Source organism: Taudactylus pleione, unplaced genomic scaffold (assembly GCF_031769625.1).
Source record: "Taudactylus pleione unplaced genomic scaffold, aTauple2 ptg000085l, whole genome shotgun sequence".
Lineage (NCBI taxonomy): Eukaryota > Metazoa > Chordata > Amphibia > Anura > Myobatrachidae > Taudactylus > Taudactylus pleione.
In genome coordinates, this window is record NW_028284487.1 from 423,272 (window position 1) to 450,408 (window position 27,137).

At 47.3% G+C, this 27,137-nt stretch overlaps 1 protein-coding gene across 1 annotated transcript in view; it reads right to left on the reverse strand.

Moving 5' to 3' along the window:
• The window catches only part of ACTN3 (actinin alpha 3), a 150,536-nt gene that overhangs the window by 14,046 nt on the left and 109,353 nt on the right, over positions 1 to 27,137 (reverse strand). The window contains exons 6-12 of the mRNA XM_088468295.1: positions 12,050 to 12,128; positions 3,267 to 3,348; positions 3,092 to 3,177; positions 2,853 to 2,945; positions 2,101 to 2,331; positions 1,524 to 1,671; positions 648 to 798 (exon numbers count right to left, since the gene is read on the reverse strand). Coding sequence (XP_088324421.1) covers positions 648 to 798; positions 1,524 to 1,671; positions 2,101 to 2,331; positions 2,853 to 2,945; positions 3,092 to 3,177; positions 3,267 to 3,348; positions 12,050 to 12,128 — 870 coding nt within the window. The remainder of the gene's footprint in view (positions 1 to 647; positions 799 to 1,523; positions 1,672 to 2,100; positions 2,332 to 2,852; positions 2,946 to 3,091; positions 3,178 to 3,266; positions 3,349 to 12,049; positions 12,129 to 27,137) is intronic.

A 27,137-nucleotide genomic window follows, 5' to 3' on the forward strand; every position in this document is an offset into this window, starting at 1 on the left:
TAGTGGCCCTGTTACACTAAAGGCCCTGTTACACTAAAGGCCCTGTTACACTGGAGAAGCCTGTTACACTAAAGGCCCTGTTTCTCTGGAGGCACTGTTACACTGGAGAAGCCTGTTACATTGGAGAAACCAGTTACTCTGGAGGCCCTGTTACACTGGAGGCCCTGTTACACTGGAGAAGCATGTTACACTGGAGAAACATGTTACACTGGAGAAACATGTTACACTGGAGGCCCTGTTACTCTGGTGGCCCTGTTACATTGGAGAAGCCTGTTACACTGGAGAAGCCTGTTACACTGGAGAAACCTGTTACTCTGGAGGCCCTGTTACACTGTAGAAGCCTGTTACACTGGAGGTCCTGTTACTCTGGAGGTTCTGTTACACTGGAGAAGTCTGTGGGTGTTTTTATAATATCACCTTTCCTCAGTAAGAATTTCATCTTCTAATTAAAAAGTAAATTCCACTATTGTGTCTGATTTAAAATTCTCAATAAAAAAAAAATAGAAATTCAATGAAAACCTATTTATATGAGAGCCCATTTGTTTATTGTCACAAGCTGACCTATTTTTTTTCTTTCTGTCATTGCTTCATTGACACCGTCCTGCACCATATTAAGCTACAAGGAATGGTAAATGATCCATACTCACTTCAGTTCCTGAGCAATTGCAGCGATCTGCTCTACACGGTCCTGGTGAGCAGCCAAATCACTCTCAAAGGCCTCGTGCTTTCGCACCAGTGCTCGGATCTCCATTAGAGAAGCGGATTCATAATCTTTCTGAGACAGCAGCTCTTCCTTTCCTGCACAGTGTAAAGGTGCACACATTAGCAGACGCTATCCTTGTATGTTGTATCATAGTAGTTGTAGTTATTGGGTCAACTAAAGAAAATTGTTGAGTGTCGAATATGGAATAAACTTGTTTATGAAATCACTGAGATCATTTTATACCATTAAACAATAAATCAAAAAAATAATGTACTTATTTCATTATAATGTAATGTAACACTAGAATTGTGAGTTCTGCATAACAACCTATACTCATTTTTGCAACATGTTTGAAATGTACAACGTTGCATCCAAAAGGAGTGACAAACTAATACTGTAGGGGCACATGTATGAGCTCTGGGAAGTGATAAAGTGGAAAGTGATAAACAACCAACCAATCAGCTCCCAATTGTCATTTTTCAAACAACCTGTAACATGACAGTTAGGAGCTGAGTGGTTGGTCATTTATCACTTTGCACTTTATCACTTTCCAGAGCTTCATACATTTGCCCCTAAGCCTACAGAATACATCACCTAAACAACTGTTAGAAACATTTATATTGCCACTATGTTGAAGCAGCAATGTGTTCCTCTACTAATGAAAGCAACATTTATATCTTACGCTGTGTCATTTCAACATTAGTTGTTTCCTCTTAACTTAGAACAATTTACAGCAGGCTAACGAAAACTATTGGTGCTGGTTTAAGAATTTACTAATCAAGCTCATGAAACTCGATAACCATAAATCTTCTGTACCGACCTCTAGTCCAGGACTCATGAAGAGTAGCCTTCTGCCTAAACTTTTCAGCCAGGTGCTCCAGTCTCTCCAGTCTCCTGATTTCCAGCAGAAGCCACTCTTCATAACCTTTCTCTACTTGCTCCAGACCTTTCCATGCATTGGCAATATCCTAAAGAAAGTGAATGATGAGTCAGTGTTAAGCATACATGAAATACAACTGGAAGACAGTGTAACACAATGCAGCACTTTACACTTTCACTATTCCTTCGCAAAGTATAGCATTTAAATCAGTATTCTCTATAAAGCGAGCAATCTAAAAATATAGTGCTAATAAATGTAATGGTTAGGGCACATTCGTTGGGAACAGTGGATTCTTAATGTAGGGTTTCAGATAGTCTCTGATAGATTAAATGTGCCATTCAATAACTATAAAATTGTTCCTTTTTCCTAGAAAACTGTTCTTAATGTAACTTGTAGATAATATACTGTACTGTATGTTGTGTTCTTGCTACCATATGCTGATCAACTTGTCCGAACTGTATACAGTATGTTGTAACTTTATATAAAGCCATGCTTCATCTGCTGCTGCCATACTTACAGAAACCATCTTGCCCTCAGATGGCATGAATGCAGGGCGGTTGCTGAGCCTCAGCTTAGTTTGCAGGGTGTTAAAGTTGATTTCCAACTGGCACTTCTCCTGAACACGGGGTGGCTTGTGAACCCTCCTATAATCCCTAAAGTCCTCCAATTTCTTCTGCATGGCGCCCATGTTCTTCTCAGGGGTTCTGTTCTCCAGCCAGGGGATGGTGCGGCGGATCCATTCCAGGAGCTTAGGACAAGTGTAGACGGTTATTGTACTTAATATACTTACTTATTTATTAATCAGTTTGAATTGAATTCTTTATGGGTCTAGCTCATGCAATGCTATCATGCAATACCAACTAACAAACTGAAATGATGCTGATTTGCACTTAGTTGGTATATATATCCAATTTCCTTGCACTTATTATTTAATACATGTATTTTCCTCCTACCAAAAGTAATTCAAAGAACATATGCTATGTATTTAAAACTGAATAATGGAAGCCAAGAACGATCCTGTGACACAATACGGGACTCATGCTGGAGAAAGATTTAGTAACCTCTGTTTTAGGTTTTATCAGTTAACTTAAAACTGTTGTAATTATTTGTGGAAAACATTTCTTTTAAGCCATTATATTAGCATTGTAGCTCAGGTAAAAAGTTATATAATAATAATAGTAATAATAATAATAATTGTATTGTGCATATGGTTGTGAATGGAAAGTATAGGATATTCTATATGGAAGTACTGTGCCCTCACATACTAACCTCACTTGCTAACTTCTCATATTCTTCCATCAGTTTCTCATTCTCCTGGTTCACTGCGAGAACCTTACAGATCCTGTTGGCTGCAGTCTCAGCCTGTAAAACAATTGCATTCAGTGAAGCCATCAATTACATAGTGTAACTACACTCAGTAGATGAAGTTGGTAAAATAAAGTCTGTGTAATATACAATAATTGTTTTCTTTTGATTTTCTGATTAATAAAAGTTTTAAACATTGTTACCTGTTCAGCTCCAGCAAAGGCATGGTAGAAGCAGGATACATACGTCATTATTGCCTTCTCATCTGGCTTGGGTGTATTCACAATATCTGCAGAGAAGAGCAGCAAATAGTTGCTTGATGGAAAATCTCTGTCAGTCTTATTTATTCCATATGCCTGGTCAATACTAGTTACACACCTTCTGCGTCCAACATCTTGGGGATATCCAGGAACTTTTCTGCTACCTCGAAGGCAGTGTTGAGGTTACCAATAGGGTCATCCTATTGGGATTAGTTCAAGAGGTTACATTATACAACAGCAAACATTATTATGTAGAAAAACATATTACATATTTGAATATATCGAACAATAGATGTACAGGAATGCAGATACCTGGTGCTATACGCTGTGAGCCTGTGACATATCTCACAGTGTATGGCCATGATATCTGGTGGTGTCAGCATGTCAGATAAGATGTCTGTCAGTCTGACAGACATTTAAACTGACAGTGTATGCCCAGCATTATTCACAGGTGCCTAAAACTGGACAAAAATATGAGATATGGTAAGAACTTACCCTTGTTATCTCTATTTCTACGAAGTCCATAGGGTTCCACAGGATACCTTGGGGGTATAGGTGTGACGTCAGTCGCAGGGCACCAAAGAGTTAAGCTTTCAGCCTCCCAGGATGCACTAGGTCCCCCTCCTATACCCCGCCCCCGGGCCAAGGCACCTCAGTTAGTTACCAAGCCATAGGCCGGAGGAGGAGAAGGAAGAGAGAGAACAAAGATCTGGACACATACAAGAATCACATTCTCACCAGAGGGAGATGGAAAACCGGTGACCAGAGCAAAGCCCATCTGCAGCACAGGTGCGACAGGGCGGGAGTCCTGTGGAACCCTATGGACTTCGTAGAAATAGAGATAACAAGGGTAAGTTCTTACCATATCTCATATTTTCTACTTCAGGGTCCATAGGGTATCCACAGGATACCTTGGGGATGTCCCAAAGCAGTATCCTTTAAGGGTGGGGACGCTCCTGTGCAGAAAGGAGAATCCGCCGCCCGAAGGAAGCATCCTGAGAGGTGAAGGTGTCAAACCTGTAATACCTCACGAAGGTATGGACAGAAGACCACGTAGCAGCCTTGCAGATCTGAACTGCCGAGGCACCACGTCGAGCTGCCCACGAAGGACCCACAGACCTAGTGGAATGAGCCTTCAGAGAAGGAGGGACCGGTAGGCCTTCATGAAGATAAGCTTCAGAAATAGCCATACGGATCCAGGCTGCCAAAGTTTGCTTTGAAGCAGGCCAACCCTTTTTACAGAAGCCATAGAGGACAACAAAGCGTCCGACTTCCTAAACGAAGAAGTGCGGTCAACATAAGTCCTTAAGGCCCGCACAACATCCAAAGAGGCCTCACCCACAGAAAGACCCGGTGAGTTAAAGGCCGGAACAACTATTTCCTCGTTAACATGAAACTGGGAAACAACTTTGGGAAGAAACTCGGGCCGAGTGCGGAGCACTGCCCTGTTCCCATGAAAAACCAAGAAAGGGGGTCTACAAGAAAGAGCCCCTAACTCAGAAACACGTCTGGCTGAAGCAACGGCCAGAAGGAAAACAGTCTTAGCTGTTAGCCATTTAATATCCACTGAGCCCAGTGGTTCAAACGGCGGTCCTTGGAGAGCCCTCAGGACCACAGCCAAATCCCAAGGCGCCACAGGTGGAACAAAGGGCGGCTGAATACGGAGAACACCTTGCATAAAGGTGCGCACATCCGGGATTGTAGCAATCCTACGGTGAAACCAGACAGATAGGGCCGAAACCTGTACCTTCAAAGAAGCAAGGCGAAGCCCATGATCTAGTCCCGCTTGCAGGAAGGCGAGAATCCGAGACAGACGAAACTCCCGCGGTGCATAACCTCTCGGTCGACACCACTGGAAGAATGTATGCCACACGCGATGGTATATCCTCGCGGAAGACGGTTTCCGAGCTCGTAACATGGTACGCACCACAGAGCTGGAAAACCCCCGGGACCTCAGCATGGCCGTCTCAACAGCCACGCCGCCAAAGACAGCCGAGTCAGGTCCGGGTGAAGACAAGGACCCTGAGACAGAAGGTCCGGTCGTAGCGGCAACCGCAGAGGACTGTCCACGGACAGACCCTGAAGGTCTGAGAACCAGTGCCGTCTGGGCCACGCGGGAGCTATCAACAGGAGCGTCCCTCCTTCCTGTTTGAATTTCCGGATTACCCGTGGAAGAAGGGAGACCGGAGGGAACAGGTATGCGAACCTGAACGTCCACCGGACGGACAGAGCATCCACCAGAGACGCCCCTTCGTCTCTTGTGCGAGACCCGTACACCGGCAACTTGTTGTTGTGCCGGGACGCCATGAGGTCGATTTCTGGAAGACCCCACCTGTCCACCAGTAATTGAAAAACATCCGGGTGCAGGGACCATTCCCCTGGATGAACGTCCTGGCGACTTAGAAAGTCCGCCTCCCAATTTAGCACTCCCGGGATGAAGACCGCTGATATGGCCGGAAGATTGCGCTCCGCCCAAACCAGGATCCGAGAGACCTCTACGAGAGCCGCCCGACTGCGAGTTCCTCCTTGCCTGTTTATGTAGGCCACGGTGGTAGCATTGTCCGACTGGACCTGCACCGGGTGACCCTGGAGAAACCGCTGTGCCTGCAGGAGAGCATTGAAGACCGCACGGAGTTCCAAGATATTTATTGGAAGCTCCGCTTCTGTCGGCGTCCACCTGCCCTGGAACAAGTGTGGACCCGAAACTGCTCCCCAGCCCCGAAGACTGGCGTCCGTTGTCAACAGGACCCAATTTGGAACCCAGAACGGACGTCCCTTGTTGAGGTGGGTCGTCTTTAACCACCACGCAAGGGACAGGCGAACCTCCGGGGTGAGCACAATCGTCTGGAACTTCAGAGACTGAGGCAGCCCGTTCCACTTGGACAGGATCAGGTGCTGCAGAGGTCTGGAGTGAAACTGGGCATATTCCACCATGTCGAACACCGACACCATGGAGCCCAGTAACCTCATCGCCGAGTGTAAGGACACCCGGCGGCTGTGCAGACAACTGCGCACCCTTGACTGTAAAGCAGAGATCTTGTCCTCCGTCACGAAGATCCTTTGCTGTCCCGAGTCCAATAAGGCTCCAAGATGCAGAATCCTCCGAGACGGGATTAGAGTGGACTTCTGCCAGTTGATTAGCCAGCCGTGCCGTTGCAGCAGTGCAATGGTCAGGTCCAAGTGGTGTAACAGGAGCTCTGGAGATCCTGCCACCAATAACAGGTCGTCCAAGTACGGCAACATGCGGACTCCTTGCAGCCACAGAGAAGCCGCCATGACCGCCATCACCTTGGTGAAAACACGTGGTGCTGTCGCCAGGCCAAAAGGTAACGCCCGAAACTGGAAGTGGTCGCTGCGGATTGCAAACCGAAGGAACTCTTGATGGCGCAAAAGAATAGGGACATGCAGGTAAGCGTCCTGTATGTCCAATGACACCATGTAGTCCCCAGGTTCCAGCGCCAGAATGATGGACCGTAGGGTCTCCATCCGAAACTTCGGGACCCGCAAAGACTTGTTGAGTGCTTTGAGGTTGAGAATCGGACGATATGACCCATTGGGTTTCTGTACCAAAAATAGATTTGAATAGAAACCCTGGCCCCTCTGGGAGAATGGAACAGGCACTATAACTCCAGCCTGGAGCATAGTGTGCAATACCTTCCGCAGCTCCGTAGCCTTGTTCCGGTCTGATGGTAGACCCGTGGTGAAGAATCGAGCCGGGGGTCTGTGCCGGAAGGAGAGGGCGTACCCGTGAGAGACCACCTCCAGAACCCAAGTGTCTGTCGTAGTGAACGACCAACACCGGGAGAACTGCAGCAGGCGGCCTCCCACCCTGGGATCCCCCAAGGGGAGACCCGGACCGTCAGGCCGCAGGCTTGTCATCTGGCTTGGGGGCCGGACGTCTGGTACTCCATGTCTGTTTCCGGGGCTTGACCGATTTCTTAGGGCCAGCCTGTCGAGGAAACGACTCTGGTTTGGGCCTGCCCTGGGCCCTAGATGACCGAAAGGACGATGGTCCACAACCAGAAGGAGCAGCGGCCGATGGGAGACAAGCAGATTTGGCTGCCGCCAGCGTGGCCACAATCTTATCCAGATCCGGACCGAAGAGAACTTCTCCGGTAAACGGCAACGCTTCCAGACCTTTCTAGGAATCTGCGTCCGCCTTCCAGGATCGCAGCCACAAGGTGCGACGAGCAGCTACCGCTGCTGAAGAAATTCTAGACACCAGAGTACTAATGTCTAGAGCCGCCTCGTTGATGTAGGTGGCCGAATCACGGAGATTGCCAATCAACTCCGCCTGTTCGGCCAGACAGTCGGATTCAAAAGAAGCCTCTAATGAATCCGCCCAGCGCTCCATCGCTCTGGCAACCCAGCAAATGGCCATAGCCGGCCGTGCTGCCCCCCCTGCAAGGGAATAAGCGGACTTCAGGCAGATTTCTACCTTGCGGTCCGTAGCATCCTTAAGGGAGGACATGGATGGCATCGGCAATGTGGCACTACGGACAAGACGGGTCACGTGAGAATCCACCTGTGGAGGGGATTCCCACTTAGCAAAATAATTATCCGCGAACGGATAAGCCACCGCCAGGCGTCTCTGCGGCTGGTATCTTTTGCCAGGTTGTTTCCACGCCTCCTCTAAATGGTCCACCAACTGACCCGAAAGAGGAAAGACTGTGGCATCGCCCTTCACATCTTTGAAAAAGGCATACTTAGATTTAGCCGCTGGGGGAACTTCGTCCTCAATCACCAAGGCTGTGCGGACCGCCCAAATAAGTCCAGGAATATATACTTTGGACTTAGCATCAGCGTCCTTAGTATGGAGAGGTTCCTGATCGTAAGGATCCAGAATCTCCCCATCATCAGACGTCCCTTCGTCATCCTCATAAGGAGCGGACAGAGACGCCACCGGCCTTTTATGAGGCCGCATCACAGACTCCCCTTGCAACACATCCGACAAGTGCTGTACAGAACTCGTCAGGGAGTTAACCCACGCTGGCTCCTGAGAACCCGGGAGCGGGAAAATAGGGAGACTGTGGGGTACCACCAATTGTCGTGGGAACCCCTGCATGGGTGACGACACCACAGACTGCTGGGACAAACCCATCGGAGTAAACGCGGGCTGCGGAGCTAACTGGCCCACTAAAGCTGTTAACGCCTGAGCGAAACAAGCCCAGGGCGGCTCCTGTACCGATGCTGTAACCGTAATAGGCCGCGCCATGGACAAACACTGCCGGCAAAGGCCCTCCGCGCTACCCTCCCCCTCCGCTAACGGTACTTTGCACGTGGTACACTGTAGCCGGAGGGGAAAATCACTTTCAGACATGATGGCACCACGTATGTGACCTCTCTCACCAATTAAGTATTAAATAGGCGAGAGACCACCCTGCAGCACCGCACCGCAAGGGCCTTAGCAGAAAGAACAGGGACAGTAATAAAGCTGACAGTTTAGAGAAGAAAAGTTACAGGCAGCGCTAGCACAGTCACATACAATGCAGAGAAATAACAATTCCTGCACTAACAGCGCTGATCACTCAACTACACAGACACAGGGCCTGCATACACAGACCTGAGCCACAGCGGAGGAGAGGTATGCGGGGGGACCCAGACCACGATGCTTCCTTCCAGACTTCCAGCAGCGTTCACCATGCGTTGCAGAGAAGATGGCCGCCGAGGAGCAGAGAGAAGCTGGCCTGGGGGAGGAGAGCTGGCCTGGGGGAGGAGACCAGTCAGCACAGTGCAGAGAGGGCTGTGTGCAGCGGGGGAGGCGCCGGCTGTGACACAGGGAAGGCGCGCTCCCCTGGCATGCATTTAACCCCTGGGACGCCGCAGCGCTACCGCTCTGCTGCGGTCCGCTGTCCCAGGGGGTAGTGGAAGCGCAGGTTGGTCGCCTGGCTCCACGCTGCAGCCAGTCCCCAGGGAGCCCCCTGCCTGGGGACTTAGGACCATGTGATCAGCGGGGACCCACCGCGGGACCCCGCTGCTTACCTCTGTCCCCCTTGAATCCGGCCATGGTCCGGAGCATCTGGGGTCACCGCTAGCTGTGACCCCAGACGCCCACCAGCATCCCCGGATCAGTACCGGCGTTCTGGTACCGGCGGGGTGTAGGGAAGACAGCATGGACGTCAGGACTGACTGTCCATGCTGTTCATCCAGATGTGCAGCCACAGCTGCATGAAGAAAAAGCTTCAGGGGCTCTTCTAGCCCCCACTCCAACAGGTGCACCCGACTCCGGCCGGGCACCAAACTAAACTGGGGTGCCTTGGCCCGGGGGCGGGGTATAGGAGGGGGACCTAGTGCATCCTGGGAGGCTGAAAGCTTAACTCTTTGGTGCCCTGCGACTGACGTCACACCTATACCCCCAAGGTATCCTGTGGATACCCTATGGACCCTGAAGTAGAAATATTGGGATGTAGTTTAAATCACGGCTATCAGGATGCCGGTGCTCTGAATGCCAGCGCCGGAATCCCAACACCAGTCAGAATCCCGGCACCAGCATCCCCACTGCCTGCATCCCGGGTTAGGGTTAGGCACTGGGGGGAGAGTTAGGGTTAGGCACTGGGGGGAGAGTTAGGGTTAGGCACTAGGGGGAGAGGGTTAGGTTTAGGTTGCGGGGGGGAGGGTTAGGTTTAGGCTGAGGGCAGGGAGGGTTAGGGTTAGGCACTGGGGGGAGTGTTAGGGTTAGGCACTGGGGGGAGGGTTAGGCACTGGGGGGAGAGTTAGGGTTAGGCACTAGGGGGAGAGGGTTAGGTTTAGGTTGCGGGGGGGAGGGTTAGGTTTAGGCTGAGGGCAGGGAGGGTTAGGGTTAGGCACTGGGGGGAGGGTTAGGGTTAGGCACTGGCGGGAGAGTTAGGGTTAGGCACTAGGTGGAGAGGGTTAGGTTTAGGCTGAGGGCAGGGAGGGTTAGGGTTAGGCACTGGGGGGAGGGTTAGGGTTAGGCACTGGGGGGGAAAGTTAGGGTTAGGCACTAGGGGGAGAGGGTTAGGTTTAGGTTGCGGGGGGGACGGTTAGGTTTAGACTGAGGGCAGGGAGGGTTAGGGTTACAGGTAGGGGAAGGGATAGGGTTAGGCACTTGGGGGGGAGGGTTAGGGTTAGGCACTAGGGGGGAGGGTTAGGGTTAGGCTGCGGGGGGAGGCTTAGGTTTAGGTTGCAGGGGGGAGGGTTAAGTTTAGGCTGTGGGCAGGGAGGGTTAGGTTTACAGGTAGGGGTAGGGTTAGGATACTTACCGACAGGTGTCAGAATCCTAACCCTGTCGGGATGCTGGCTTCGGGATTCTGTCCACCATCATCCCTTACCCAACCCAAAATATTCAAGATATGGTCTCACCAGTGACTTAAATGATAGAAAAATGAGATTTGCGTCCCAGATATCTGTGCCCCATTTTATGCATAGCAGGACTTCTTGCAGCAGTTCCAGGGCCCTGATACTAATACTAAATAAACCCTGCTGAGTAGATTTTTCTATAATTCTATCCCATTTTTAAAGTATTCTAAAATAGGTGTTGTTTCAACATATTATTAATTCAGCAAACATTGTAAAAGCATTCTTATCATATAATATCATCAGGGCCAGCTCGAGGCACGTTTGAGCAGTGCGGATGAACAGGAGCGCCACCCCATAGAGGGCACACCACTCCCAACCATCCCGATATCAGCGACACAGTCCCACTTTTTGGGCACTGTCCTGCTGTTCCACCCGTGGGACAAAGTATGACTGGGAAGTTGGGCACCCCCACCGCTGCAGCTGTGCGGCGGTGCTGGACTCCAGAGAAGCTGTATGCGTGGCATCCTTCCAGTGCAGGGAGAAGGCTGGGGGAAGCCCAGCTACTGACGGAGTGCCGTGCTTACCCCCAGCCTGATGTTAAATGGGAGGCGTGTCGTATGGACACGCCCCCAAATAATGTCATTTAGGGGGGTGACCTATGGTAATCATGCCACGCCCCCTTTCGGTCATGCGCTGCTTTGCCGTGCGCAGGGTTAATAGGCGTCTTAGTCCCGTTCTGCACAGGGGGCGGCTCCTACTGGAGTCGGCCCTGAATAACATATAGTATAAATGGATAAACAGATCAATAGTATATTAGGAAACAAACAAACGTAAACAGAGATCACCAATGCATCCTGACAATTATTCTACAAAGTCTAAAGCTGGGTACACACTAGACCGGAGCGACATATCGGGCACATTGTCTAGTGTGTACCCGCTATGTCACTGACGATGCGCGCTTCCGCTTGTCGTCAGCGTCATCCTCCGCCGGCTCTGCATGCAGATCCGACGGGCGATGTCGAATGCAGCATGGCCCCGATGCCGGCACCCCAGCCGGGTCCCATCACTAACGAGGTTGTACACACTAGACATCGTCTAGTGTGTACCGGCCTTTAAGCAGCGCTTGTACTTGGGACAAAACAATCACATTTTATTTGTTGCACCTCTTTACTGTCATGTCCAAACGTGAACATTCACATATAACAACTCTGGGTAAATGTCTCTATCCAGTTTTATTGTGCAAACTAGAGACGAGCGATTCGATTTTATTAGGTTTTACTCGGTTATGTTCAGATCTCAAAACAGCATCATAGTGACTATCTGTCTCTCACGTGTTTTGGATAGCCAATAAAATAAATCCGAACTAATGCAAACTTGCGCTAATTTGTCAAAAAGACCTGAGTCAAAATCGAACCTGTCCTCGAAGAAATAATTATAATTATAAAGAAAACTCAAAACAAAAAGAAACAAAAGGAACCCATACAATCTACAAATTAATAATATTGACATTTTTCTACACTAGATTTAGAAAAACCGTGATAATCATCAGTAGTATATTTTTAGAAGATCGGAAGGAATAATTGAGAAAACAAATATATATTTATGGAATAAACAATGACAAGGATGGCACATGGGTTATGTTACCTTTCTGAGCTTGGAGTAGTCAATCAGGTCGGGCCTGTGTCTATGGATGAGAGCACACAATGCCAGGCCATCCTTCCAGCTTTACACAACAGGATAAGAGGAAGAGAGAGAAATTAATGTTTTAAAACACAATACAGATTTTTTTGTGTGCAGTGCGCTATAAACAATTTATATAAAGCTCACAGGAAGAAAAATCATGGCTAAAAGATAGTGATAATGACTTTACATCTACTCAGCAATATAAGACATCAAACTGTGTCTTGGTGACAGGGTCTGAATCAGTAAGGATCGCTATTGCGTACGTAGCTGTGATTTCATACGGAACGCAGCAACAAAAATATGCTAATGCCTGCCACAGCTCATCCGGCATAGAGATGCCCACTACAGCTTTGTCATATAAGTCCAACCTTGCACTCCTGCATATACATCAGTACCATTGACACACATCGGTCTATCATGCAGCACTTATACCAGGTCTGGCCAGCCACAGAATCTGCAAGTCTAATCACACGCAGTGACTACTCAAGCTGCGTATGCAATCGCAGTGGCTAATTTATGCACACCCATGAAACGGCGTTCAAACGGACAGGCCTGCCTGGGTTTTTCCGAACCACTCTCCCATCAAAACCCCCAAACGCTGACAGCCTATCGCTCACTCTGCGATGGATTCCTTAGTGCGTCTGTAATCGCAGTGTGATCGCAGCGCATGCGCAGTGCGGTGCATATGCATGTGCAGTGGTTAACAATCACTAGATCTGCATACATAACTGCAATTGCATACGCTGTTGAATCAGGCCCACAGGCTAAAAGATGTTAGGTAATAGATCAAATACTGAAATATACACCCATCAGCCATAACATTAAACCACCTGCCTAATATTGTATAGTGTAGATCCCCCCTTGTTCCACCAAAACACTACCGACCCCTTGAGGCATGGACTCCCCAAGACCTCTGAAGGTGTCCTGTGGTATCTGGCACCAAGCGTTAGCAACAGATCCTTTAAGTCCTGTAAGTTGTGAAGGGGGGACTCCATGGCTTGAACTTGTTTTTCCAGCACACTCCGCTTGATCGAATTGAGATCTGGGGAATTTGGAGGCCAAGCCGACATCTTGAACTTTTTGTCGTGTTCCTAAGACCATTCTTGAACAATTTTCGCAGTGTGGCATTGCACATTATTCTGCTCAAGGAGGCCACTGTCATCAGGGAATACCATAAGGGCGTTGTCACGAACAGGGATGAGAGGCTGCCGAGATCGCGGTCCTTACCTCTCTGGGCGCTCTGGTGCGGGGCGTCCGGTGGAGGTGCAGGGTCCTGGAGAGCGGCGCTGGGCACAGTGAGCTTCCGGAGACTAGGGCTTCCATCTGGAGGCAGGTGAGAGGGGGTGAGACTGGCAGAGCTTCCGCGCTGTAGACTGCTGGGCACGGCCATCTTGGATTCGGGTCAGGTGACTGATTGGGCCAATCCGGTCGCAGCCTGGCCTAGGAGTGCTAGCAGCCAATCCTACACTACCTGAGGGTCTTAAAGGGCTGTCAAGAGATCCTTTGGTTGCCAGTGCAATGTCTATCACAGCGTATGCTGTGAGCTAGTTCTCTGTGCTCCCTTGCTCTTTATATGCCGCAGTTCCAGTGTGTTTCAGTGTATTCACCACTCAGCCTTGTACCAGTCCAGTTCCTGGTTGCTGGCCCGCCTCCTGTATCCACTACCTTCTGTTCATCCTGCCGACCCCGGATCTGAGTTCCACCAGCGTCTCCTCAGCTGTACCTCGTCCTACGTGTATACCCCGACTTTCATCTTTCCATTCATGAGTCATACCCTGTTAAGAACGGCTGTCTTCTAGTACCAAACAGCAATGCTTCAACCACCTTCTGACTCCACTTCCGGGGCCAAGTTCACGCCAAGCCGTGACAGGCATACATGGTATGCAACAATGTTTAGGAAGGTGGTACATGTCTAACATCTACATGTATGCCAGGACCCAAGGTTTCTTACCAAAACATTGCGCAGAGTATCACACTGCCTCCATGTCAGGTTGTGGCCTAGGTTCGGTCATTACTCACCACAGCGCCGGCTTCCCCTGATCCCTCAGGTGATCAGACGTCAGATGCGGTGGCGAGTGACACGCTGAGCATTATACTTAGAGCCATGTGGACATCCATGAGCTGTACTGTGCCTTGGTTCCTGCGGTTGCCGTCATGGACGCAGCCATGACAGTTCACATCACCGGACTATCCTTTACCCAATGGTAGCATGGTAGTGCTCAGCAGATGCTGTCCACCAATGATCTGCTACCTTAGGGTATAAAGCCAGAATGAAGTTGCCTGTGCAATGTTGTCGCTACCTTGTGTATACTTGCTGTTACCCCATTCCAGGTTCCCTACGTGATCTCCTCGAGTCTCCAGTGCCAACTACTTGTGCAACAGTGCGTCCGAACATCTTGCCTGTGTGCGATACAAGTGCCAACTTCTTGTGCAACAGTGCATCCAAACATCTTGCCTGTGTGCGATACAAGTGCCAACTCCTTGTGCAACAGTGCGTCCGAACATCTTGCCTGTGTGCGATACAAGTACCACCTTCTGATGCAACTTTGCGTCAAATACCTATTCTCCAGTGTACAGTTACGAGTGCCACTCTTTGGCCCAACAGTGCCTCAAGCACTTGACTTCATACCCATACAAGTACCAGTTCCCAATGCAATAGGTACTTCTTGTAGAAGTATATCTTTTGGGCCATTGTTTATTGTCTCTATTCCCACGGTATCAGACACCTGTCAAAAGGGCCGCGACCTGCCTGCTGGGTGCAGCTCAAACCCATATCCCACTGGTGAACACCTCCCAGCTGGTTAGACTCTGCGCCTTTGGTCTTGTCAACGTTTGATATTTGTGGATGAGGAGATCATATATACAGGCCTCACGCCTCCGGCTTCTCTCTCCTCCAGTGATCTCAGCTTCCATCCCCTCAGTGGCGGATTCCTCTAAGCCCATCGTGACAGTCCGCTGGCTTGCCTTATTCCCATAGTGCATCCTGGTGCCATCTCTTGCCCAGGTAAATGGCCGTCCACATGATGTAAAATAAAATGTGATCCATTAGACAAGGCCACCTTCTTCCACTTATCCACTGGTCCAGCTCCATGACCATTGTAGAGGCTTTTGGTGATGGACAGAGGTCAGCATGGGTGCTGTGATTGGTCTGCGGCTATGCAGCCACATGTGCAGCAACCTGCTATGCACTGTGTGTTCTGACACCTGATGAGGTTCACTTCGACATGGTAGGTGGACACACATTTGTGCCCAAATGTGCTAAAAACCTTATTTATACTCAATGTTAACTAATAGAGTTTATTGCAAATGTTTTGATTATTAGCATTCTTAGGCCCTGATTCAGAGCCGCTCGCTCTGATCAGAGCGCTCGCTCTGAATCAGGGCCCTCCTCCATTAAAATGGAGCGTCCTCCTGGATGCTCGTATAGCTGTGGGTCACCACCCACAGCATATACGAGCGTCTAAAAAGATGGTCGCGATGGTCTTGACCATCGCGACCATCGGACTTGCGAGGGAAACCCTGCGGTCGGGTTTCCCAGCCACAAGCCCTGGAGTGATTTTGGCTCTATCAGAGCCAAAATCACTCCCACTGACATCAGTAGTGATGTCAGTGGGGCCGGCTTCAGATGGTAGGCGTTCCCATGGGAACGCCTCCGTCTGGCCGCCACGCCCCCGGCACGCCCACCAAAGGGGGCGTGCTGTCAGTCACCATCGACAGCACGCCCCCTTTGGTGCGAGACCCGGAGCGACAGCTTAGCTGTCGCAGTCCGGGTCTCGCGCATGCGCACGACGGAGCTCCCTCCGTCGTGCGCATGCGCAGTGGGGACCATCGACCCACTTGCGAGCGTACTGCCGCTTGCGAGTGGGTCTGAATGACCCCCTTAGTGCTTTGTGCACCTGCATTTTCTTTTATTCTGCATGGCACTACAAGTCTAAGGATGGTAGCACCTCTTATTATGTTTAAAATTAGGGTGTCCAGCCCCTCTTTACCTTTCTATCATAGCCAGCATTACTGTTTTCAGCAATTTGGGCTACAGTAGCACTTCGGTGGGATAGGACCAGATGGGCTAGCTTTCACTCCCCACGTGTATCAATGAGCGGTGGGTGCCCATGACCCTGCTGCCAGTTCACCAGTTGTCCTTCCATGGAGCACTTTTGGTAGGTGCTAACCACTGCATACCAGGAACACCCCACAAGACCTGCCGTTTTGGAGACCCAGTCAACTAGACATTACACTTTGGCCCTTGTCAAAAGATCCTTATGCTTTGCTGTTTTTCCTACTTCCAAAACATCAATTTCAAGAACTGAGGGCCTGATTCAGAGCCGTTCGTAAGCGGCCGCTCGTTTGCTCTGAGCGATGTTCACATAACTGCGCATGCGTATGGGTCGTAATGCGCATGCGCAAACCAGTCATTGTGGTCGGAAATCGTGCGCTCGTAAAACAGCGAGGGGCTGCTAATTTGATTGACAGAATGTACCGTTTGTGGGTGGTAACAGGGGAAGGTGCTTGAAAACGGGGGAGTGGAGATCTGAAAGCAGGCGTGCCTAACGGTCAAAAGGGTGTTAAATGGGAGTGCATAATTAGTAAAGGAGCGTCATCGACCACGTCACTTGGTTGTCTTTTAGCCTGAACTGCACGCAGTGATAGCGGTAAGAAAATCCTACCACAACCACTGCGAGCAGTTCAGATGCCTTTCGATGTTCCCAATTAATCTAATAAATACCGGAGATGACGTGTGATGCGAACGGCAAAGGGGCATCTTTACAAACTAGTGAGCGCATTTTTCGAACACTCGCGCCAACAAACCGCAAAGAGCGAGCGCTCAATTTAAATATCCGGCCCCTTTTTTAGAATGACCGTCCGCAAATAGCGTCCGGCTCTGAATCAAGTCCAGAGTGTTGCCTTGCTACCTAATATATCCTACAATTTACGTGTTTTGGTGCGATTCTTTAACGTCTTTTGTCTATGCACACTCCCATTTTTCGCTAAATCCAATTACAAAAGACGTGAAAATGCATTCGGAGAAAAACTGTTCGTGGAATAACCTGCAAAAAGTAGAGGCAAATTTGGGGAAATCTGTCTGTACCCCTTAAAATAGGTAATTGACATAGGTAGTCAATTTAGAAGTGTATTAGTGGCCCTAATAAAAGTATTTGGGGTTCTTAAATTGTGTCTGTTGGCTGTTATATGCATATTTCTATAAATGTGGAAAAATGATAAAAAGCTAATTTTTTTTTACAAAATAAATGCTGCAGTTAAATTGGGGGTACATTAAAATGGGCGCAAGTATATTTTTGAGTCCAAAAAGTGCACTTTTAAAAATGTTTACAAATACACCAGGTGCAGCCTCCTGCAATGATTAAAACACATGTCCCATCCATACAACCCCCAAAATACCTCACCCAGTACTGTAAACCCATTTAACACTACTTTTAATTTTTTCACCCCAAAATTTACATGTCATTATTGGCATGGGGGTTGTGTCTGAGGGATTCTGATCCAAGGGCCTGATTCAGACCCGTTCGCTAGGCTGTGTTTACACATAGCCTGCCAATGTTAGCAATCTGCACATGCGTTAAAGACGCAGTGCGTGCGAACCAGTCCATGCGATCGCGAAGCTATCGCCCCTTGTGCATAAACGCCTGGCTAGAATGAGTGACAGGATGAGCAGTTTGTGGGTGATGACAGGGGTTGGTCGATGGAAACGGGGGTGTGGTGGTGCGAATGCAGGCGTGTCTGTGCGTCTTAACGCCATTTCAGAGGCGTGCATAATTAAGATACAGCGCCATTATACATGGCTGAAATACACACTGAAGCACTCGAATGGGTCCGATGTTACCGATAGCTGTATGCACTTTCCGGAGATGATGTGTATTACTAGGGGAATGTGGGCGTCTTAAGACAGGCTGGTGGGCATCTAAATACACACCGCGATCGCATGCCAAGACATAGAGGGCGTGCTAATGTCTTGCTGTGCTAGTAAATAAAGTATACCAAGTTGATAGGTAACAAAGTGCTAGTGCAAAGTTAGGTATGATTAAAATTTATGACAATTTATTGGTAAAAAACACATAAAAGATAAATGAATGTGACCATATAAAAATAATGACTGGCAGTAAAAAATAAATAAGTAAAAACAAAGTAGAGGTAAGTTGATGTCTAAGCAGCTTATCTGATTAGAAGAGAGAGGTTGTCATAAATTTTAATCATACCTAACTTTGCACTAGCACTTTGTTACCTATCAACTTGGTATACTTTATTTACTAGCGTGAAGTACACTCTCCCATTTGTTTTGAGTTATTATCAGATTAACATTGCACTTGAAACTAATAACTAATTTGTGTTGTATTGTATCATTCACCGTTGTGGTTTAACACATATAGCAAACTAGTCACCTGATTGTCAATTCATTTTTTTCAATATATATATGTATATATATATATATATATATATGTATATATATATATATATATATATATATATATATATTATATATGCTAATATAATAAGAATGTTGAGTTTTTGACTGTTCGATCCAAGTTGGCGCGGAAACAACTGAACCGATTTTCATGAAAAATGCATTATTTGTAGTGGAAACTCCTAGAAATAATTGGCACTTTGGGCCTGATTCAGACCCACTCGCAAGCGGCTGTCCGCTCGCAAGTGGGTCGATGGTGTGTACTGCGCATGCGCACGATGGCGGGAGCTCCGTCATGCGCATGCGCCAGACGCGACGAGCGAAGGACTTTCCTTCGCTCGTTGTGTCTGATCAAAGGGGGCGTGCTGTCGATGTTGATTGACAGCACGCCCCCTTTGGTGGGCGTGCCGGGGGCGTGCCTACCGTCAGAAGCCGGCGCACTGACTTCACTAGTGATGTCAGTGGGAGTGATTTTGGCTCTGATAGAGCCAAAATCACTCAGGGCCTTGCGGTTGAGAAACTCAACCGCAGGCTCCGGCTCGCAGTGGCGATGGTCGCGATGGTCAAGACCATCGCGGCCATCAACCTGCATGCTCGTATAGGCTGTGGGTGGTGACCCACAGCTATACGAGCGTCCAGGAGGACGCTCCATAATTATGGAGGACGGCCCTCATTCAGAGCGAGCGCTCTGCTCAGAGCATCCGGCTCTGAATGAGGGCCTTTGTTTCATCCCGAGTCGTCAAGTAAAAGCTGAGCAATAACAAAAACAGAATGTATTGACATCATCAATGATGAGTCTGTCCTATCACCTGCCCCCAGATGCATACTTCTTACCATAAAGGACCAGGTGATATCACAATGCAAACGCATGACAGCACTAGAGGTCATTGCACCTGCGGTGAAAGTCACTCATTGCTAATCACCCATGGTAGCTGCAGTGAAAAATAACAGCTCTGTGAACATTTTCATCTAACCAGTGCTTCTAAACAAGGCTCTCATGAGACTACATCACTGTCTCAAAACTGTGGAGCTAGTGCTTGCTGACATGCCCAATGCAATAATTTTCACAACTTTGGTTGACAAGTGTGGATTCTGGCAGATAACCCTTGATAAAGAATCATCCATGCTAACGGTGTTCATAACGAGCGTGGGTAGATATTCCTTTCTCAAACTGCCCTATGGTATATGCACTGGCATTGAGGTATTCCAGCAGTGCATGAACATCATTTTGAGGGATAACCATGTGAATGAATTGTAGATGACATCCTGATTTTTAGCCGCAGAATGGAAGAAAACAATATGCTCCTCAATAATGTCATGCAAAGAATCAGTGAGATCAACATGAAGCTAAACCCTGACAAGTGCCCCTTCAGCAATTCAGAAGTTCGATATTTGGGACACTTTCTGACCTTCTATGGTGTCAAACCAGACCTAACCAAAACCCTGGTGATCCAACAGATGCCCACTCCTGAGGATAAGCTTAGCCTAGAATGGTTCCTGGGTATGGCCAACTACCTCTCCAAATTCCTGCCACATCATTGTGAATTAACTGCTCCACTTTGTCAGCTCTTGCATGTGGATACTGAGTGGCAGGGCTGCCAACAGAAATGGTGGGGCCCGGTACTGACAAAGTACACAGGGCCCCCCCCAGGGAGAGGGGATGGATGGATATATATATAATAAGTTGAAATAATTAGACCCACATAAAAATTCAGAAAAATCTGATTGAATTGGGTGGGGGGACAGGGATGGCTGGCTGGACTAGGGGGGAGAAGCACAGGGCAGGGAAGTCTGTCTAGACTAGGAGAGGGACAGGGAAGGCTGGCTGGACTAGTTGGGGAGGCTCAGGGCAGAGTGGGGGGACATGGTAGGGAGGGCTGGCTGGAACAGGAGGGGGAGCACAGGGCAAGGTCAGGCACTATATCTGTACCTGGTGTGCGCTTCTTCAGTTGGCAGCCGGAAACAGCGGCGCGCTGATGGCATATCAGAATCGTGACTGGAAGAGCTGTAGTGTCCACTGCTGCTGCACACATCGACATTTCACATAGGCTGCCGGGCCCGAGCCAATCAAAGCTCGCAGATCGGCAGCCAATCAGGAGCGGATGCTCCTGATTGGCTGCCGGTCCGGGAGCTTTGATTGGATGGTGCCAGACGCCAGCCAATCAGGAGCGGGCGCTCCTGATTGGCTGCCGATCCGCGAGCGGCCGGCAACATATTTGTTAATGTAATGCAGGGACTGTCAGGCATTATATAACTGTACTCCATGGCTGCCGGTGCAGCACCGCAGCCTCCCGGGCCCCCCTCTGTCTATGCTCTCTCCGGGCCCGGGACTCGAGGCCCGGCAGTCCCCCCCTGATGGCGGCCCTGCTGAGTGGTGTTGGGTGGAATGCCATGATCTGTCTGATATCGTCTACACCATACGCACTGATGACTTGTGCAATCATCTGCCTGATATCATCCTCACTGGCTGGCCATACCTGTCCAGGGAGTTGTCTCGTGACCTGAAGTCATTCTTTGCCATGCATGATGAACATAGTTATGGTATTCTCCTACGAGGTCAACTGTAATTTCTTATGCTTTATAGGGATTTATACAAGTCAAGTTTATCAAGGGCACTCTGGGTGCTAAACCAACAAGCGTAGGTTAAAGATACAGTTTTCTGGCACATGATGTTTGCTGATATGGAGTAGGTTGTTGCTACTTGTGCTCCTTGCAATGTTCTACAGGCTCACCACTTAAAAGAACCCCAAACACTGCATGATGTACCTGCCCTTCCTTGGACCATAGTTGCTGTGGACATTTTTTGATTGGAGGAGAAGGAGCACTTGGTGACAGTTAAATCCTGCTCTGGCTAGTTTGAGATAGATTATTTATCTAACCTCACAAGCAAAGCACTACAGTCATCAACAAGGTGAAAAGAAACTTTTCTGTGCATGGCATACCATGGCAGTTCCTCACAGACAATGCCATGCAATTTATGAGCAGCAAGTTCCAGACCTTCACAAGTCTATGGGACATCATACATACCACCAGCAGCCCTCACTATCCACAAACCAGTGGGTTAGCTGAGAGATATTCTACAAAGCACCTATTCAAAAAATTCTCCAGAGATGGATCTGATCAATTCATGGTGCTCCTTAAAGATGGATACACACTTGGTCGACAGTTCGGTCATTCAGCCATCCCGTCGACCTATCTGATGATTGTTAAATATATACACACTTACAGATCTTCTGCCCGATGTGCCGCGCATTTAAATTGCCTGCCCAGTTGAGCTGTCAATCACCTCTTGGTTCCAGCAACATGTGTACGAGTGATCGGCAGGTCGCCCGTACACACCTGCACACGACCCGATATATCTTTCAGATATATCGGCCATCTGCTATGCTGCACAGCAGAACGGATATGTCTGTGAACTACGACATTCACAGACATATCCGCTGTACACACCCGGCGATGCACTATAGATATATCGCCCTTTCAGTGGAACGGGCAATATATCTATCAGTGTGTACCCAGGTTTAAAAATGCACTTCCTTCTCCTGCACAACGCCACCTCCACACACACCATCATTCCTACCACCAAACCAAACCTAAAGCTACAGATTGAGACACTGTACAGAATACCTTACTGAATTCCAGGTTGAGACTTAAAACTAGAGATGTTCACAGACCCTTGTGTTTTGGTTTTGGTAAAACCACCCTCAAGTGTTTTGGTTAGGATTTAGTCTTTAGCTTTTTCATTGCTTTAAAATTGATAAAAACAGCTAAAACCATTCATTTGGACTGGTTTACATGAAATCCAAAAATTAGATTTAGTTTCTAAATCCGAGTTCCCAACTTACAGGAGACCTGAGCCGGGACTCTGTTCTACTCGGAACTCTAAAAGTAATCCGAGTTGGTATTCATTTCTTATTGGAACCCCTAAGTTTGGGTGTGTTCGTTCTTCAGGAAAACCGAACCGCACATCTCTAATTAAAACCAGTTATGATAAATCTTCCCATTGTTTGAGTCAGCTGCATCCTTGCCAGATGGCTCTTATCCAGACCCCAGCAGGTTTTGACAAAGTCAAAACAGTGCAGAGGTTTTCAAAACAGGCCCAAAAGCTACAGCATGTTGTAAAAGCAGATGGTACCTTGTATGAGCATAACAGGCACCACTTATTGATGGTGTAATAGCCACTGCATGTAGTGCTATGATAACATAAAATCCTTTGGATTACAATAATAAAATCCTGTGTTCTTAAAATACTTTTTTTTTCTTTGTAATTTGTCAAAAAAAACAATATGGTGATTTTTTTACTGTCTTCCCATTTGTTACCCTATTGCAGTGGTTCTCAAACTCAGTCCTCAGGACCCCACACAGTTCACTTTTTCCAGGTCACCATATTGGTGCATAGGTGAAATAAAGACTCACTGACACATTTTAAAATATCCACAGATGAAGTAATTATTTCACTTGTGATTCTGTGAGGAGACCTGGAAAACATGCACTGTTGGGGGTCCTGAGGACTGAGTTTGAGAACTTGTGCCTTATTGTATTGCAGGATCAAAGAAGCATGGGGTTACCATGAAAAGCTATTCTAAACAACTACAGCATAACTTTGAACAACAGGTACAGGATGCACCTATTACTGGGGTACATTCTGTAAGGTTTTCCCCTCTCAATGCCACACTCCATGATGGTACATGTAGTTTTATGGAACCGCAATTCCCATGGTCCTCCTATTCTACTGCCCAGTACACAAATATGTTTAACAGTTACTGTGTGGAGTAAGAGCTGCTGAATAAGACACTAAAAAGTAATGCAAGGTTTATCAATATTTTTACTGACTATCCCATTAATTGGATAAAATATATTTTAAAATTCTAGATAGACAACATATTTAAGGTGACATTATTATGAGAAAATCAATAAAACTCAACTTCAGTAGGTATTTAAATATGCTCAACATAGTAATATTTTACAGGAATGGTGTCTAATATGGCCTGCAGAAAAGCCTGCTGTCCCTTTCGTGAACAAAAATTCCCCTTTTGATACTGACATTTCTCAAAGAGGAGGAAAGAAGCTGGTAAGTATGATTCATGATTCTAATTTTCATGTTGTAGAATATTTTATTGTATGTAATTTGTTTTATGTTATTTATAATGTAAAGGTAATACATGTTAGCTACACCGTGAGGTAAAAATAGTTCTAGCACTGAGTGATACCAGCAGATGCAAGCCACAGTTTTCCCTAGTAAGCAGATTCCAGAGAAGCCTGTAGTCGTGAGCACTGCCTATTCCAGCAGCAAGTCACATAACTGGAAAGGAATGGAAAACTTACTCTGACCCAGGCATCAGGATGAAAGAGCATATATAGAGTTTAAAGTCTGGGCAGTCTGTATCTCTCTGTATAGGAATGCTGATGCCCCTTTGCCCACAGTTTTGTAAAGAAGTTATGAAATAGCCAATGCTCAGTATAGTGCTTGGGAACAAATCATGTGCAGTACCCAGCTATAAAAATGGAACTAGTAACCTGACATCTTACCTACAGTATATATAAACTCTTAGTGGGACTACTATAAACCTTAAGTTAAACTATTTCTACTGGAGAACAACATTCCAGCTGCTCCTTCTTCATTGGGAGTTGGCAGGAAACACATCACGATTTGTTTCGTAGGCAGGTTAAAAATAATAATACTGAATGTAGTGGATTAAGGTTACCATCGGTCAAGCTGTGGACCACACTACATGGAGTACTTTTATCATGACTAATCACCTATTAAAGCATTTCTACAATCCACTGTGGACAGCTTTTTGAATGTACATTTTAGTTATGGGCATATGACAGAATCCTCACCTTGGCCCACATTCAGAGCCACTCGTTAACAGCAGTACGCTCGTTGCGTTCCGATGTTGAATAACCGCGCATGCGTCGGTGTAACACTGCGCATGTGCGTACTGCAGATTGCGAGTTTTTTGGGACTCGTTCCTAAAATAGCGTACAGGAAGTGACATGTCAAATGTGATTGACAGAACAGGGCGTTTTAGGGTGTTGGCGAGGGTGGAGATGGAAAAACGCAGGCGTGGCGAGGCGTTTTTGGGGCGTACATACATTAGCAGATGCGAGCGTAAAATGTGTACGGACCGACTCCTACGTCACTGGATGATCCTCTTTCCCTTCAAAATGCTCGCACAGCTTAGGGTCTGGATTACTCGACCACATTGGCGATGGCCTTCTCCTCCGTCCCTGGACTCCACGATGTTGTTGCGATTAATCGCGGGCGGGCAGAAAAGCAATTAGTGTTGGATTGAGAACCGGCTTGGTATGTGTTTTGAAATCAGTTTTTTGGGATAGCACAAAACGTACGCAGGTGGAACTCAGAGCTGCTAATGTCAGGATGACACAGTCAATTTGCGTACATTTGGGCGGGTTTATTTGGGCAGCAATTTGGTGGTTAGGGCCTATTGTAACAATAATTTCATCATGTTTTCAGTTTCGCACCATTTTATTTGTGCCTCTTGAATTTGCCGAATTATATGAATTTTAAACGTTCCTTAAAGAGCCCTTTTTTTTTTTTGGCCGAGTTTTTGCCTTTTGGACCAGGATTAAATGTAACCCATTTGTACAATAATTTCACAATCCAATGTCATTGTTTAATTTCCAATTTATTGCTCAAACAAAAAAACTTATTTTAAAAATTTTGGGGACATCTGTTTTGCCCAAAGATATGTTCCCAAATCAAACAAATTGGCCCAACATAACTGTTGACATAAACATACATCAAAAAAATAAAAACATTAAGCTAATTGATACATTGATTGGCATGATACGATTGATGGAGGTAGGCAGAATAAAGGAGCAGGTAATCGACATCTGACATGGCCACTTCCGGTTTATACTTGTGCGTGCGTTCCCTTCAAGCCATTTCGGGGATGTACGCTCGCTATTTCGCACGCTCGTTAGTTAGAGGAGGGGTCGTCTGAGTTTGGGGAGGATTTTTAGATGCGATCGAAAATACGAGCGAGCCCTTGAATTTAAATATTTTTGTACGTACGCCTAACGTACGTGCGCCCGCTTGCGAGTGGCTCTGAATGAGGGCCCTTGTGCCTTATTTAGAGTCAGTTTGAAACTTAATTGCAAATGTAAACTTTTCACATCTTTGCGAGAGTTCCTGCCATGAAAAGTGTCTTTTTAAGCACTGATCCTGCTGTTATCATATATTTGAATAAATGGGTGTGTTTTTCACACTTGCGACTAATCGGACGCAGTTATTGGTTCACAGTCATCACTATCAACTTTACACTTACACCAGCACCAGGGTCAGAGCTGACACAAGTCAGAGCCCTTCAGGAGGCTGCGTCTACACGCCCATAACACACCCTTACTGTGCTTTCATTGTGACTGCATGCCCAGTGCAGATACACTCACACCCACATCCCCCAATTATACAACCATTCCAGCCACAGCCTCAGTCCCCTAGTCGCAGAAAGTCCCAAGTCAGACTTGAGACAAAAAAAAGGACACAGAAAGTGAAAAGACGCAAAGAGTGAAAAGACACAGAGGCCGGGATGTACTAAAGGAAAAATGCTGTAAAAACCCAGTTTTCGGGGTTTTACCACATTTTCCGTATGTACCATCACCTGGCCACCGACTCTCCGATGCGGAGGGTAATGCCAGCTTTTGCTGGCGTTACCCTATAGAAGCCTATGGGCTTCTACCACATCATGCTGGTATGAGGGATCCGAACGGATCACTCCCAGCATGCCCCGCAGCTGCCGCGTCAGTCTGCGCATGCGCAGATGGACTCCCGGGTCATAAACCCGGAAGTCCACGGCGAAGAGCGGCTCACAAAGGACAGCTCTTATAGGAAGAGCTGTTCTTTGCGGTACTGATCACAAATGTTAGTACATATGTGATCAGTAGGGATGCTGTGACTGGCGGTAAGTAGCGCCACTGTTATTACATCCCGTCCAGAAAGTTAAAAGATGCAGAAAGTGAAAAGACGCAGAAAGTGAAAAGACGCAGAAAGTGAAAAGAAGCAGAAAGTGAAAAAATGCAGAAAGTGAAAAGACGCAGAAAGTGAAAAGACGCAGAAAGTGAAAAGACGCAGAAAGTGAAAAGAGGCAGAAAGTGAAAAGAGGCAGAAAGTGAAAAGAGGCAGAAAGTGAAAAGAGGCAGAAAGTGAAAAGACACAGAGAGGTCTATTTACTAAGCAGTGTTAGGAGAAGTGAAAAGTGAAGAGTGAAAAGTGATAAGGTGCCAGCCAATCAGCTCCCAACTTTCATTTTTCAAACACAGCCTATCAGATGACAGTTAGGAGCTGATTGGCTGGCACCTTATCACTTTTCACTCTTCACTTTTCACTTCTCCTAACACTGCTTAGTAAATAGACCCCAGAAAGTGAAAAGACGCAGAAAGTGAAAAGACGCAGAGAGTGAAAAGACGCAGAGAGTGAAAAGACGCAGAAAGTGAAACGACGCACATGCGCGGTGCAGCAAATTGCAAGATGAGATAGAATCAGGTCTCCACTTACACTTGGCTTTTGACTGACTCTGACTCCCTTAAGTGCAATTATATACATAACACGTCTTATTTTTAAAATAATTTAGAAATGAACAGATGAAACCTGATTTTATTAGACTACTG